This window comes from Delphinus delphis, chromosome 17 (assembly GCF_949987515.2).
Source record: "Delphinus delphis chromosome 17, mDelDel1.2, whole genome shotgun sequence".
Lineage (NCBI taxonomy): Eukaryota > Metazoa > Chordata > Mammalia > Artiodactyla > Delphinidae > Delphinus > Delphinus delphis.
Window position 1 is genome coordinate 7,751,992 of NC_082699.1, and position 16,940 is coordinate 7,768,931.

Sequence of the window (16,940 nt, forward strand, 5' to 3'; positions counted from 1 at the left end):
AGGTTATTCAAGGGTGTTAGAAATCTAAGGAGTTTGTGCCTTTTGTAATGTAAAAGAGAAATTGTGGATAAAAGAAAGAGAAGAAAACCAAGGTCAAATGTTTTGAAATTCCAATTTATTTTCAGTTAACTAGAATCTTAAAACATTCAAAAAACTTTGAACAAATAAAATAGTTCCTAAAACACACCACACACACACACACACACACACACACACACACACACACACACACACACAGAGTAGACCATGTATTTGATTTGTCACTGGGCATTTTGACAATCATTATAGCATTTGACACTAGGGCCAGTCATTCAGCAAAATTATTAAGTGATTTATCTCTGCCTTAAGACAGGCAGCAAGTGACAAGGTATTCGTTGTCCTTCTCTCATTGAGCGGATAATCTAGAAGACATTGAACAGTTTAGTTTGCATCACTTAAGAAAGACCTTCTCCGGCCCTTCAGTCTCTTTTGTTACTCTTCCTCATAGAACTTTATTTTCTTCTTTCAAATGGCAGTCATTATAATTATTTCAAATTACAGTTCGTATAGGTTATTTGTGCACTCATTCTGTTAAATTTCTCTCCCTGAGCTAGATTGTAAGGAAGGAAGCATATCAGCTTTCCATGTGCACAGTTAGCATTTGATGAAGACTTTTTGAGTAAGTGAATGAATGAATAAGTGATGACTGCCTTTGTGTTTTGTAAGTGCAGATTACTACCAAGTAAGCAGATTTGGTCTAGTGTGAGGTTACAGGCCTGAAAATGAGTAGGAAGTGGTGTGGTATTCAATATTCAGGTCTCCTCAGAGGGCAAGTAGGATGTATATAGAAAATTTGCCTTTAATTTGGGAATTTGGAAGTTACTCAAGACCTCAATAATAAGAGTGTAGGAATGCTATTCAGATTATAGAGTCGATCCTGAAATGGATCAGCCAGAAGATAGAGTGAGCAGCTTTTCCCAGAAAAGTAGATCCCGAACACTTACTTGTTTGTTTGTTTGTAGGAGACTAAGATAAAATAAACTATAAAAGGAGGAAAATACTATGTTTTTAAAATATTTTCACTACTACAGAAAAAACAGAAGTGCATGAACACTTCACTGCATGAGTCCTGTGGTGTAGAGGCTGCTGGGAGGACCTGGTTGGTTGTCTCTGGGAGTTGCTGCCACTCTCATCTTTCAGATTGAAATGCTGAATGAATGCAAAAGGATGAAAAGCGTGTTTTGGATTGGTCAACACCTTTCACCCAAATCATCAGTCCTCTAATTCCCCAAGAAATGAGAGCACTGAAAAATCATGGCAGACTGTGTTCTCAGAGCACCAGTCACCCTAGCTGCCTCTTTTCCAAGTACTCGTATGAAGTATTTCTTAATTTCTGTGAATTTTGTCCCTTAAATTTTTTTTCTTTTAACTTTCAGGTGTTGGTAAATCATGCTTATTGCTACAGTTTACAGACAAGAGGTTTCAGCCAGTACATGATCTTACTATTGGTAAGTTTTATAAAGAGATGAGAAGCATTTAGAAGTTTTGGGTAGTGGGAATGGAATGTGCTAGAGGGCTCATTCCATCAGTGATGAGTCAGAAATCAGTGAAACTAGATTTGTTGCTGTACAGAGTTTAGTCTCCATCACTTTAAAAAAATATAAGTATGTATAGTAAAAATAGTATTCCCCAACTCTGTAAAAGTGGTTGGAATGCAGCAAGACATTAATACTTGATTTTGATTGTATTTAATGATAAAACAGTTGATTGAGAGACAGTATATCATAGGGAGGGGTTAAGAGCAGACTCTGAACCAGTTTGTCAGAGTTCACATCAGGGCTCTGCTGCTAACTAGCTGGGCAAGCCACTTTCCCACTCCATGCCTCAGTTTCTTTATCTGTAAAATGAGAAAAACAGTGGTAACCATCTCACAAAATTATTCTGAACAGTAAATGAGTTAATAAATATGATGCATTGAAACAGTGCCTGGCAGCGTGTTAAGTGCTTTAGGCTTACCTATAATTATTAATTGAGAAAAACTACCATCAAGCATTTTTTAGTTTCCTCAATTGTGAAGAATAAATGAGACAGTTACTGGTAAGGAATGGTCAACAAATATTAGCTGTTATTACTATTAGCTACACTAGTTTTTATTATTAGTGATATTATTCATTAATATGCAAAAGTGTAAAATTAAGTGAAAAACTAAAAACTTTAAGCATACTGTTTCAGGGTTCTTATCTGTTTTAAAAAAATATTTATACCCTGAAAGCTAAAGAATCTAGATTATTCTTCTATGGCTGTAGCCCAGTAACAATTAGAGATTAGTCAAACATGAAGAAACAAGGTAACTGGAAATCTAGTTAAACTTTACAATTGATAGCTTAATGTGTCTTTTGAGCCAGTGACTGCTTATGTTCTATAGATATGATTAACTCACTCTTCATAACAAGGTGATTCTCATGTCCTGTGTACTTTTAAAATACCAAATCGAAGATAGAGTTTACGAATCAAATTATTAGATCAGTTAATAGTATTCAGCCAAGCCACATGTACTTTGTAGATATATTAAAATCTTTCCTTACTGGCTACTATCAATAAGAATATGTGGTTCTGTTTTCATTTTGATAGTTTTAATTATATCCAGTAATGATGGGTAAAACAGGTACTGCTCTTTCATGCTGATCGTCATGGTGCAGTTTAACTTTGGTGAGCTCATCCTTGTGTAGGATCTGCTCTTTGCTCCGTAGGTCTGAACCTTGAGGCCATCTCTTAGGCATGATTTGGTCCCGAGACAACTAGCCAGTTGTTTTTTGTATAGGGTACTAGACAAAAGTGTCTTCCTTTTCGTTGAAGCTTTCGTGTAAATTTCTAGTTGTTAGGGCACACCTGATTGGGCGGATGGGCCGGAACCTCACTGCTGTTAGAAATCGGCATAGGCTCTACTTGTGGGAGCCTATGTAAGGGGGAGTACACCAGAGGGAGTTTTTAGAAAACTGTAACCCATGTAACTGTACCAGCTGGCTTCCCTCTGGGTTCGCTGATGCGAGGCACTGGGAGTTAGGAGGCTAAAAGCAAAGTGAAGCTGAGGGACTTCTCCCCTCTCTGCTGAGACTGTGTGCCCTCCGTGGCTTCAGCCACAGCCCCTGCCCGACAGGCCCACTGATGGTCTGGCTCCTGGGCTCTGGGAACCCTGGTTTCTCTCTTTGCCCCCTGGCCTAGGGACAGCAGCAGCTTCGGCTGTTCCTAATCTCTGGGTTGCTTTACCCTCTGCTCCTTGGGCTTCTCAGCCCTTCCTTTAATGTAACCAGTTCCCTACTTTAAATCCCCTCTGTTTTAAATACCTACGTATGGTTTCTGTTTTTCTGGTTGGACCCTGACTACTATACCTTGTGACACCCATCACAAGAATTTATCTTTCTGACATAAAAACAATTTAGAAGGTAATTAGCACGTGTTTTTTAAAGGAATGTTGGAGTGATTGTTAAAATAGGCATAAGGCAGTATTTGATTCTGCTGCGTACTTGCCTTTGCTTGATGAGTAGAGGAGGGTATAATATAAAATAATAATGACAGTGGACCCATACCAAATATTTACTGTGTGCCAGGCACTTATTTTGTATGTAGTAACTTTTTTTTTAATTGAAGTATAGTTAATTTACAGTGTTATGTTAGTTTCAAGTGTACAGCAAAGTTATTCAGTAATACATACATATATATATGTTCTTTTTCAGATTCTTTTCCATTATAGGTTATTACAAGATACTGAGTATAGTTCCATGTGGTATATAGTCGGTCCTTGTTGTTTACCTATTGTATATACAGTAGTGTGTTTACATTAATCCCAAACTCCTAATTCATGCGCCTCCCCCCGCCCCCTCACCACTATCCCCTTTGGTAACCAGAAGTTTGTTTTCTATGTCCTTGAGTCTGTTTCTATTTAAATAAGTTCATTGGTATCATTTTTTAGATTGCACGTATGTAATAACTCTTCTAATCTTGAAAAAAATTTATGAGATGGATATCATTAATACCATTTACAAATAAGAGAAACTAAAACACAGAAGAGATTTAATAACTTAGCTTACTCAGGGTCACACAATTAGTAGGTATCGATTATTGAATGTTCAGGAAATGGATACTGTGCAAGGATGCAAGTACTTACTCTACAAGGATGGTAATGATCTAGAGGTAATTTAGAAAGTGTGTATTTACCTTCAGAGTATTTTGTCCTGGAAGGTTGAAAGTGACTAACATCTAAGAAGAAAATAAGCATCACTCCCTGACTGTGTCAGGTAAATGAGGCCCGGCCTTTGGTTCCACAGGTAATTTCTCTGGCAGCCAAATTGGCTGTTAATTGAAAATGTATCTGGGAAGAGAGCCTCAAGGGCATAGGGGATGATGGTTTATCCCATTAAAAAAAAAAGAAAAAAAGAAAAAGATAAGGAAAACTTTCTAAATGAGATTCTCAAGCATATATATACTTAAGGAAAAAGTTTAATAAAATTTTTTACTATCCAGAAGAGAAGTATGAGGTTTTTGGGTTTTTTGTTTGTTTCTGTGAGTTCTAGGACACTTCAGGTTTCAGTATTTTCTTTTGCCACATAGAATACAAAGGTAAAACCTGCATTGAACCCAGTTATGAGAAGGTAAATGGGAAAGACTTAAGGTTTTTGAGGCTGAAATTGAATTGTTTCTGTTTCACTTGATAGGAAAACAGAAGTCATAGTTTTTCAGTAATCAACAGTGCTTGTCAATTTTTTCTTTGGAGATGTATACCATTCTTTATCTTCTTATCATTCTTTATCTCATTCCTAGATAATATAGTAGCCTTTTAACTAGTTTCTTGACTTCTTGTTTTTTTATTCTCTGTCCTGACCTTATTAATAAGTGAATTTAAAATAGCAATCTTATTATATTTACCTGCTTTAGAACCAATCCTGATTTTCGTGTAACATGTCTTTAAAATTGGATGTGTTTTTAGGGGCAAAATCTTTGTTTAAGGACTTTTTAAGCTTCAGTAATCTCTTGTGTATTTACTTTGATTAAAGTGATAAATATACCAAAACTCAATTACGGCTTAAGTTAAGGAAAGGGAATATATGGAGTTTTATAAAGAACCCACAGGAGGGTTGGGACATGGACTTGGGAACGGGCAGGAATGACGCATCTTAAGAGGCCAGGAAGCAGAGACCATAAAAGCCATCCTACAGCAGATGATGGAATGGTTGCCAGTCAATTTTAGTATCTTTATCCCTCAAAGAAAATGTGGCACATATACACAATGGAATATTACTCAGCCATAAAAAGAAACGAAATTGAGTTATCTGTAGTGAGGTGGATGGACCTAGAGTCTGTTTTACAGAGTGAAGTAAGTCAGAAAGAGAAAGACAAATACCGTATGCTAACACATATATATGGAATCTAAGGAGAAAAAAAAAAAGTCATGAAGAACCTAGGGGTAAGACGGGAATAAAGACACAGACCTACTAGAGAATGGACTTGAGGATATGGGGAGGGGGAAGGGTAAGCTGTGACAGAGTGAGAGAGTGGCATGGACATATATACACTACCAAATATAAGGTAGATAACTAGTGGGAAGCAGCTGCATAGCACAGGGAGATCAGCTCGGTGCTTTGTGACCACCTAGAGGGGTGGGATAGGGAGGGTGGGAGGGAGGGAGACGCAAGAGGGAAGAGATATGGGAACATATGTATATGTATAACTGATTTACTTTGTTATAAAGCAGAAACTAACACACCATTGTAAAGCAATTATACTCCAATAAAGATGTTAAAAAAGAAAAATTTTAGTATCTTTATCCCTCTGCCCAGGATGTCATTTCCAGAGAAGGAGCATCTGCTTGCCCTTACCTGCCCACCCTTGGTGTCAGTCAAGGGTCTGTTTCTAATTTGCAGTTGTTTTTCATCAAATTTGACATTATGCACTGGATTTAAGAAATCTTGAATCCCATTGAGCCATGCAGATGTTTTTGGATTGTGGTTAAAAACCCATCCATGACAGTGGAAGGAAATATAGGATTTCTCTCTGTGGTTATAAACAGTAGATTCATGAGGGTTTCCCTGGTGGCGCAGTGGTTGAGAGTCCGCCTGCCGATGCAGGGGACACGGGTTCATGCCCCGGTCCGGGAAGATCCCACATGCCGCGGAGCGGCTAGGCCCGTGAGCCATGGCCGCTGAGCCTGCGCGTCTGGAGCCTGTCCTCCGCAACGGGAGAGGCCCCAACGGTGAGGCCCGTGTACCGAAAAACAACAACAACAACAAAAAAAAAACAATAGATTCATGAAAAGGCCTCCATTTTGTCAACTATCTTGCTGATGTGTAGAATTTTCTACTTTAGAACATTCCTTTTAAATACTGGATATTTCAAAGAACATTTGTCCCATACTTAGTCACTGGTTTCTTTCCTCAGCTACTCGTTTTCGTGTCACTAACGGTAAGCTGGTGGATGGTTGTTTTGGGTGCCCCCCACCCTGTGGCACACAGTATGTATGAATAAATGCATGTAGATAGATAAATATGTAAACACTGTAATGGTTGTTTTTTGTTTTTGCGGTACGCGGGCCTCTCACTGTTGTGGCCTCTCCCGTTGCGGAGCACAGGCTCCAGACGCGCAGGCTCTGTGGCCATGGCTCATGGGCCCAGCCGCTCCGCGGCATGTGGGATCTTCCTGGACCGGGGCACAAACCCGTGTCCCCTGCATCGGCAGGTGGACTCTCAACCACTGCACCACCAGGGAAGCCCCACTGTAATGGTTTTATATGACATAGTTTTATAGTTTTGCATTTTTCATTCTAGTACATCATGACTCCTGGGTCCCTTTCTTTGGTTTACCTGTATTTCTGAGTCTGAGAAACATACCGTTAGTTTCTTTGTATTGACTATGCCCCTAGGATGGAATAAGTAATAAAATATAGAGTGGAAACTCCATCAAGTTACATATTCTGGGAGGCTCACTTACCTTTGTACTCACTCTCCTAGTCACAGTTGGGGGAATTATAGGAGATGCTGAAATGGAATTCTGGCACTGGGCAGTATGCCCTTTCCTGGGCAACTAACTAAAAGCTGTTTTTCTGCCTGGATGACATCTGGTTTCTGGGGACCATATGTGTCTTCCCTTCACCCTGACTCTGATGTAAATACTGATAGAACACACTCCAAGCAGTAATGATGTGGTATAATGTGAGTGATAGACTTCTTGCAGAGTCGCCTTCACAGTTGTTTGCTATTCTGAAATTACCCCCTCTTTTTCTCCTCCTCCTATTTTGATGATTAAATGAGTACTTTCAAAAGAGCTGATATATGCAGGGAGAAAAGCCAGAGTAGTAAACTGATAAGTGTAAAGTTTGTATTCCCTTTGACCTGCAATCCTATTTCCTGTAATTTGCCAAGAATCATAATCATAAGTTGAAAAATTCATTTCAGCATCAACTACTTAGTGAAAATTTGAGGACAACCAAAATTTGTAGCAATAGAGTAACCAACTTAATAAAATGCGTGTATATAGAGAGATAACACACACACACAGGAATATTATGCAGCCATCAAAAACAATAGTATAGTTTTATATATTTTTTGATTTGTAAAGATACTTTGTGGTATGGAATAATGTTGATGACACAGTGACTGAAAAGCAAATTGCAGAACAGCATTTATGTGTTCCCATTTATATAAAATTGTATACTTCTGTGTGTATTTTATTCATGGAGCAATGTCTGAAAATATGTTTAAACAATGGTCATCTCTAGTGGGTGGATTTGGAGGTTTCTTTCCTAGTTGATAACCCATGCTGGGAACCAAGACGATGATGTTGAAATTCATCTGTCCGTTTTAGTGAATTTTATTACACACTAATAGTTTTTAAGAAATTTTAATATTTGTGATTAATAATTATGGTTCTTGAATCTCATTTCTAGATTTTTTAAATATTACAGAGCCTGCAAAACATGAAGACCACAGTTGGTTTCTTGACTACACTAGACTCAGATATCTTAGTGTTTTAATTATATCCTTAGCCTCTGCCTTAGCTTATACATTTTCTAAGGATAGGAGCTGTATTTGTTAATCTGTATATCACTTGGCATAACATGTGCTAGAAATAGACAGCCTTTTTTAAAAAATCCTTAAATGTGAAATATATTCCCACTAGTTTGTATAACAAAACATTTTCTGTCCTATTCAGGTGTAGAGTTCGGTGCTCGAATGATAACCATTGATGGGAAACAGATAAAACTTCAGATTTGGGATACAGTAAGTATAGCAAAAATACACTGTATGACCTCAGTAAAGTTGTTTTATAAAATTACATTATACATTTGTTCTATTTTAATGTTATTTTATGCCTGTTATGGTTTGTTAGACACCAACGCCCCTGCAGCCATGGTGGAAAATGTGGTACCAGAAAAGATTCATTTTTATTATGCAGTGTTTTCAAACAGTGGTACCCGAGGTGTCAGGTTTTGGTGAACATATTTGAGCGAATGCTCAGTCTATGGGATCTAAACAGAAATGCTCTAGAAACTATGTTTTTAAGAAAAACAAGCAGTATATCTAACATACACATAAGAAGTAAAATACATGAATGTCAATACGATAGAGTCACTTGATCTGACAGTTTATTCATTTATTTTAAAAGTATGATTTAGTTCCAACCACTTGAAGCTACCTTGCTCCAGTTCCTGATTCTGTCATTTATATTCATTGAGTGCCTATTACATATCTTGTTATGTAGTGTTTTAATGGTTCTCATCTGAACCACAGAAAATGATTTGAGTGACTTTTCTTTGTCTTCCTATATTATGCATAAAAGAGAAGTTACTTTATTATATACAATGGATGCTTCAAGGTAGAGGTTCCCAAACTTTTTTGTCTGAGAATCCCTTTATACTTTAAAAAATTAGCGAAGACCTCAAAGAGGCTTTGCTTATGTGGCTTATAGCTATCAATATTTACCATATTAGAAATTAAAACTGAGAAGCTTATTAAATAGTTAATGATTAATTCATTGTACAATAACCATAATAAACTCATTGTATGTTAGGATAAACGATGCAATTTTTATGGAAATTAACTGTTTTTCCAAAACAAAAAAACTATATTTTTTCCAGTGTGAAGAGTGCCATTCTGTTACCTTTTGAAAAATCTCTTTACTGTCTGCTTCGTGGAAGACAGCTAGATTCTCATATCTGCCCCTGTATTGAGTCTTATGTGTTGTTTTGTTGAAGTATATGAAGAAAATATAACCTCACACAAATAGGTAGTTGGGAAGTGGAGGATCTCATGGACCCTTAAGGACTCAGGGACTCCCCAGGGTCAGGGATCACAATTTGAGTACCACTACCTTAGGGCAGTTAGGACTTTATTCTTCACAGAACCCCAGTTGAGAAAAACCAAAATGTCTCCTACAAAGAGCATCTCTCTAAACTAGTAAATGAAATATAAAATATGGGGAATTTTATCATCATATACCCCGGTCTTTTTTTTTTATTTCCCCTAATCATGCAGTCGTAGTGTCTCACCTGTCACCTTTAATAGCCATTATTGAAGGAAGGCACCTTGAAGACTATTCAGTCTCACAGACTGGATTCTCAAGAAGACCAAGCAAGTTTCTGAAGGCTGATCCTTCCCATGCATCACACAATCATCCTTGAAATGGAAAACCCCAAATCTCTGTCTTGCTCTGTCCCAGAGTTATACATTGGGCTCTGTGTTTTTATGCTTTCTTATTTCCTCTTTTTGCAGTAAAGATTTATGCTTTTACCATTTCTTAGTGTTTTCCCCTCCCAGCCAGTAGCATCTCATAACTTTCTGGATTTATATTCTTTGAGGCGACATTACTTCAAAACTGCATTTCCATGCAAGACAAAAAGTCAAATATGCACAGTCCCTTCTTTCCTGAAGATTTAAAATTAATGATCTCTAACCAAAAGGAAGTATTTTCTACTTCTGTATTAAAAGTTTCACTTCTTTTTCAGAAGGATTGTTTTAACATAAACCAACTTGCTTCCTTAGCTAATAAACTTGTGCAGCACACATCCTGCAGTGTAGTGTGAACCAAACTACTTGCTATTCTTTAATAAATATGTTTTTCATACCTTGTACTTTGCATAAATACCTGCTTTGCTTGAAGTACTTTTTCCCCCTTTTCTGTTTAAGACTAGCTCAGGTATCAATACTTGTGGAGCCTTTCTGACCCCCATGGGATAGCTGGTTGTCCCCTTAAGATTTTATGCATATTTCTGTTATAGCTCTTACCCCGTTGTTATCAGAGTTTTTTTGTTCCCATATTTACCCTCCTCAGAATAAGCATCATGAGGGAAAGAACCATCTATGTCTTATTCAACTTTGTGCCTTGTTTGTATTCTTAGTTTATACTGGTTGATGCAATGTTTGGTAAATTTTACTGAATGAATGAGTGAAGTATCTATCTCATTCTGTCTAAGCAACTTTAGGATCATTGGAAGTGCTGAAAAGATACCATCTACTAAAGTACATGGTTTCAAAAGGAAAGATTAATATAGTAATAAAAATTGTATGATATTTTAGGCACAAACCACCTCATTGTAGTTCATTTTGTTTATTCAGTTGTTCTTCTATCCTTAAGGTATTCTGTTAAATAATCCCTCCCCTCTTTTCGAAACTTGAACAAATCATTCATTCCCCAGTTGTTTTCTAGAATAACTAGCCATGCCTTCTTTTGATAAGTACCTTTTTTCCCCTTAGTTTATGAGTTAATTGTTTTACCTGCAGTGATCTTTCAAAAGAAATCTATAATAATTACTTATGCTGGACAGTATGAAAGGGGAATAGAACAAAAACAACCCTCTTGTTCACACTTACTCTGAAGGGCAGGGGGTGGTCTTCTTTCCCCTTTGTCTAACACGAAGAGACTGGCGTCTTTGAAGACATTGTGACCCCCCCCAGAAAGAATTCCAGGGCTTCCAAATGGAGGGTGCTAGGAACCATGGCCAGATTTTAAGGACTGTTCAAAAAACTCTGTTAACTTATGAAAGTTTCTTGAGTCTCTGCCCTACAGACAGGTTTTCCTCTTATCATTGGTTTTCTTCTTTCATAGCTAACTTCCGAAACTCTTTAATGGATGTTATCTGACACACATGAGGGTTGCTCCCACGCTTAGTTTATATCTGGTGAAACACAGTTTCCCACATCGGTAACGTTCTGCAGCGTGTCTGTACATTTGTATAGCACGCTGTGTTTTTAGTAGCAAGGGTCATGGCTGTTCCTGGCCCAGGATATTTACAAACCCATCCCAGAGTCCTTCAGGGAATAATTAGCCAAATATTATGGTTTGTTTCATCAGCCTTAAGAAACTGAATTTTTGTTCCCAATGACTGAGTCTCAGTATCTTAGGATGTTTGTCATCCGTTGTATATCTGTTTCCATTCACAATAAAAATAAAAATAAATGTAAGGGGTTTTCCTTGCAAAATTTCCACATCCAGCATCTTTGCTTTCTTTCAAAAATAGTAAGTACAGCTGCCAACAGATACTCCTTGAAGGCCTTGCCAGAAGCAGTGATAATAGTTATCAGTGTATCCTTTAAAGCACTTTCCGCTGCCCCTGTTGTAACCTTTTTTCTTTTACGGGAAGTCAAATGTTTGATATTTCTGGTGTCTGTCAAGGTAAGTCAGAGGAGAAACATGCCTTGTACCCAATTCCATTCTCACTCTCAGACCCTCATCCAGTTTTTACCTACCTTTTTCTATTCTTGCTTGTCTTTTGCTTTTTGTTACTTTTTCAGTTGCCTTCCCAGCATATCCAAATTTTATTCTCCCCCCAAAATTTGTAGTATGGATGTTTTAAGTCCATGTGTCTGTTCAGCTTCCCTGAAAATATTCTTACATTAGACTGACAAATATTTTTCCCATCAAATAAAAGTTAGTGAAACGATGTAGAAAATCATGTGAAACCTATATGCTGAAAGTACCTTTTCAGCAAATGACAGGCATTTTTTGGTCCTTTGTAAAATGTGTCAGTTCATATCCACCTTCTTACCCCCAAAATGAGAATTTTTGTTGTCTCAATGGAGCAGTGAGGATGGGTGACCAGAGTTCAGGCGCGCTAGAGAAAGAGCCTGGAGCCAAGCCCCGGGGAGCAGTCCTGCCTCTGCCAGTCCTTGCTCCCAGCCCCCCAGCCCCCCAGCCCCCCAGCCCCAGGAGCTGAGAGGCCTTTGAAGGTCCAGCTGTTTCACCTCCTTTGGCAGCTGTTTATCAACATTTTCTTGAACAAGCACAGGGACAGGAAACTATCTTAGACATGTCATTCTACATTAATGTCTACCTCCCACCTGTGGTCTCCAGTTTCTCTTATATGGCAGTGTTAGAAGAATCTGAAGTCAGCAATTGCATCCTGAGTCTTTTTTCAAAGTAACTTTTCTTAAATTTGTTAAAGCATTCAACATCTCTTCTTTCCTAGATAGTCACAACCTTTATTTCTCTTACCAGAATCTACTTTAATTTCTGTATGAAACTCCTTTAAAAGACCTAGAATTAAATTGTCCCAGTTGACTTTTTCTCCATCCTTGCTGTGGTCACTGAGGCAGCCTAAAAATTACTGCGATTCTTACTAATCTTGCTGTCGTCCCAACCAGAAGTCTTGCTCTTGTGTGTAGATTTGAAAATCTTTTTCCTCGATGACAGCAGTTCCTTGATCACAGGTCTAGATTTTTAAGTTGAGTCTGTTTAGTAAACTACCTGAGATTCCATGCTTGAGCACTGGACAACTTATTTGGCTACTTAGAAATCCTTTTTTTCTTTCTGGCTCTTGGCTGTATTCTGTGTAGCTGGAGTTGTTAGATAAATGACTAACAATGAAAGTAAGAGGTATTACTGTAATATTGATTCTCACAAATCTTAATTTTCTAACTTCATTGGCTGTTTGGGATCAATCAAGATAACATATTTGAGTGTCCACTATAAATATACTTCAGTGTTCTGAGTTAGGCTCTCCCTCAAGGAGAACTAAGGAGGAAAAAAGATAAGCATTTGAGCAGTGTGTTCATTTTATCTAATCAATAGTATTAGAACCAAATGATCACATGAAATTGCTTTTGGATTTGTGAGGAGAAAAGGATAAGTATAGGCTGTGGTAGGCAAGCTTCCTAGCTTTGTGAGAAGATTAGGGGGCTTGAACTGGTCCTCAAAGGGAATAGAAATTGGATAAATAGATAGAGGAGAAAGATTTTCAGGCGAAGACTTAAACAGAGGCACAAAAGCAGGAATATTCAGAATATGGGCAGAATACCAGTAAGAAAAAAAATGGCTGTATGAACAAGACTTTTATTGAATAATAATATAAAATTCTAGAGAACCAAATAGAGATCAGATTCCCAAGAGCTTAGGACTTACATTCAGGGTAGAGATTTTTTTTAACAGTAGCTTGATGTGTGTGAAGTTGTATATTATGGAGATAACAGAAGAGGAGGAGTTAAGTTGCCAGACTGGTTACTACAAAAATTGTTTCAAAGAAAGACTTAGGCACTCGGAGAAGCCAATTTGGGGGAATCTTTATCTGGCAATTGGAGGTCAATTTTAAAGGTATTGGGGCAAAGAATCAAGTTTATTTAATTTAACAATCCTCACATGAAAAATGGAGGGCTACAAGGCTTCTTTTTCACACGTGTTCTGTGGCTCTAATTTTAGTAGTAAGTGTCCTCAAAATGAACATGCCTGTTATCTCCCGAGGCGGACTTTTCTGTACTGCTTTTTTGCATATCTGGTATCTTGCTGATTTTTTTTTTTTACCCAGAAATCACAGAGCTGTATTGTGAGTTGGCAGCTCATGGTCTGCTCTGGCTGTCCCAACCAGGTTTTTCTGGTGCTGTTCACTTAGTTCCTGTCTCATGAAATGCATTTTCCTTTATACCCTTAGCTGCTGTTAGGAGTCCCCTTTTTTTTTTTTAAATCCTGGGCACAAATTTTATTTTATTTTGTTTATTTTTTATAAATTTATTTATTTAGTTTTGGCTGCATTGGGTCTTTGTTGCTGCGTGCGGGCTTTCTCTAGTTGTGGCGAGCGGGGGCTACCCTTCGTTGTGGTGCACAGACTTCTCATTGCAGTGGCTTCTCTTGTTGGGAGCACGGGCTCTAGGCACGTGGGCTTCAGTAGTTGTGGCACGCGGGCTCAGTAGTTGTGGCTCGTGGGCTCTAGAGCACAGGCTCAGCAGTTGCGGCGCACGGGCTTAGTTGCTCCGCGGCACATGGGATCTTCCCGGACCAGGGCTCGAACCCGTGTCCCCTGCATTGGCAGGCGGATTCTTAACCACTGTGCCACCAGGGAAGTCCCAGGCGTCCCTTTCTTTTGATACAAAGAATTCTATATCCTGTTCAGTTCCAAGTTCTAAAATTTCTTTAAGCCAGCATCTTATAGTGAAGAGGATCAAAAACATCTATATGCCCTAAGTTGACGTTCTTTTTCATTTAAAACAATATCAGTCGATCACAGTTTGAATAGGTTTATATTAAAATGCTTCTTAAAAATAGATTACTTTGCTTTAATGTGATCAAGATAACCATTGGGCTAGCTTTCTGCAGTTAGTTGTTTAACAGTTTGTTTATAGCTGGAGAAGCTGTTATAAAACACGTTATCGGGCAAGACTTATGTTAAGGCTACCAGCACCACTGACAGAGACTAGGCCAGAGTGTGGGGTGTTGTCCCGACAAGCCAGGTCTCCAGATTTTGGAAACTGTTCTGAACACTGATCTTCGCTTTTTACACAGTGATCCTAAATTTCAAGGTGCACAGTTACCTTCACAGCCCTCACTTGGAATGTTTCATTTTTTATTTGCTGGAGTTTTTGATTTTGTAATGATGGGCAAAATCCATCCAGATTCAGTGGATTCAGTATAAACTGATGCATTATATACATTATTTCCATATTGCAACATGTTTGTTCTTTGTAAAACAGTTCAGGAGGAATGGGAATGGTATATAGATATGTGCTTTTCCTAAACTTTTTCCCTTTCACTATTTCTTATCTAGACTGGAAACACTGAAGTTTTAGATCTTATAATTTTTCTATAAGATCTATAGCAGTGTACAGTTAACCCTTGAACAACATGGGTTAGGGTTGCCAACTCCCACACAGTCGAAAATCTGGGTCTAATTTATAGTTGGTCCTTCCTATCTGTGGTTCTTCCTATCCGCAGTTCTTCTGTGTCCGTGGATTCAACCAGCCTCAGGTTGTGTAGTACTGTATTGTTTGCCATGGAAAAAAACTCCACATGTAAGTGGACCCACACAGTTCAAAACGGTGTTGTTCAAGGGTCAACTGTATTCATTTTAACTCCTCCCACAAAAGGTCCCACCAAGATTGATTTAAAGAACTTTTACCATTGCTCATTGTTTAGGCTTGGGAGATACAAGAGCCTAAGCTTGATTTTCATTTTGAACTAATATTTATCTTTTTCTGTATTGTTTACCACATGATCCTTCCTTGGTATATATAATTCACACTGTTCTAGTCCTTAATTTTCCCATGCTAAGCAGTTAAAGAAGAAATTCCCATAATGCTTGAGTTTTGAACTTGGATTTGAAAGGATTTTTTGGGAAAGATGTGTCTCAATAAAAATGACTAATTAATTTCATGCTTCCAGCTAGTATCATCTAGTGTTTTAACCTCAAACTCTGTGAAACGAGTTGGCTATTTTTACAGCCCTTTTATGTGATGGCTTTCTCAGTATCTAATTTATCATAAGACGTTATTCTAAATGCCAGAAATGCTTTCGGGTTACCAAAAGAAGGTCTAATCTTTAGTTTCCACTTGGGAGAAGTTATTTTTAGTGAATCTTAGTATGTCAGGACTTACTGATGTCCACTCATTTAGGTGGGATGGAGTAATGACCATTTTGTGCATTTGACTGAGACATTAGAATTCATTCTTTCACTCAGCAGGCTTTCTCTGCATGCCTGATGTGTGCCAGACCCAGTGCTAGGCACTGGGGCTGGGGGACAGGAGTGTAGTGGGATGGCAACAAGAATTACAGCATTGAGTATCAGTGTTAGCACAGGGCAGAACCTGACTGTCCATGTGCATTCTGAGGGTGGGAAGGGCTTAATATTTACACTTGGAGATCAGAACTCAGAATATGGAAACATGAGTATTTTTCAAGGACTTAGTAGATTTTGAATACAAAAATTGTGAACACTGGCTTTGTTTACTTAATTTACATACTTATTTTTTCTCAAAGGTAGAAATTAAGTGATTAAAAATGAAAAAGTGTTTTTGATAAGAACTGTCTCAATTTTAAACTCAGAGGCAAAAGGCATATCCCACACCAGCCTTTCTTAAGAAGCAGAACGTTAGTGCCACTGGTAGAAGGGAAAGTAACTAATTTTGCATAATCTCTGAAGTCTGTTTTCACAAGTGGATATAAAGATGACTTTTTGTCCTGTTGCCTTTTGACAAGCATTTTATATCAAATAACAGAGAAAATTGATTAAGTGTAGAGAAAAAAATTTCATAAATTCAGAACCATTTTCTGTTTTTCATAATAAAATGATTGCTCAAAGAATTCCATCTGATGACTGTTGAAAGCTCACTGTAGTTTATGATATAACTGATAAAATCTGCATCCTTGGCCTTCCAACAACCTTTACACCAGCAGATGGTGGGCGTAAAGATGTCATTCATCATTTATTTACAATGGACTTTATTTATTCTAGTGTCAACAGCTGCCCCAGGGAGTGGGTTATTGAATTCAAATGTGAGGCTCTGGGTTATTTGCTTCCTTTCAAATTTGTCTTCAGAGCTTAGTTGCTAGGAGTCCATTCTGTGCTCTAATAATGATTCATGTATTGTGAAGCCATTCAGTAAATTGGGTTGTCAGGGATTGCCAAAAAAGGTTTAGAGGTCTTGTTTTGGGGGGTGGGGGGTTGTGGATTGCATGTGCGTCTGGTTGACTTGAGCAGTAGTAGTATAGTA

General features: G+C 38.0%; 1 protein-coding gene across 3 annotated transcripts in view; it reads left to right on the plus strand.

Annotated features, from left to right (window-relative positions):
- The window catches only part of RAB2A (RAB2A, member RAS oncogene family), a 76,543-nt gene that overhangs the window by 26,726 nt on the left and 32,877 nt on the right, over positions 1–16,940 (plus strand). For all 3 annotated transcript variants that reach the window (XR_009516577.1, XM_059994687.1, XM_059994688.1), the window contains exons 2-3: positions 1,416–1,487; positions 8,182–8,249. Coding sequence is in view for 2 of the 3 variants with exons in the window: in XM_059994687.1 (XP_059850670.1) it covers positions 1,416–1,487; positions 8,182–8,249 (140 nt within the window). In the remaining variant the exon portion in view is untranslated. The remainder of the gene's footprint in view (positions 1–1,415; positions 1,488–8,181; positions 8,250–16,940) is intronic.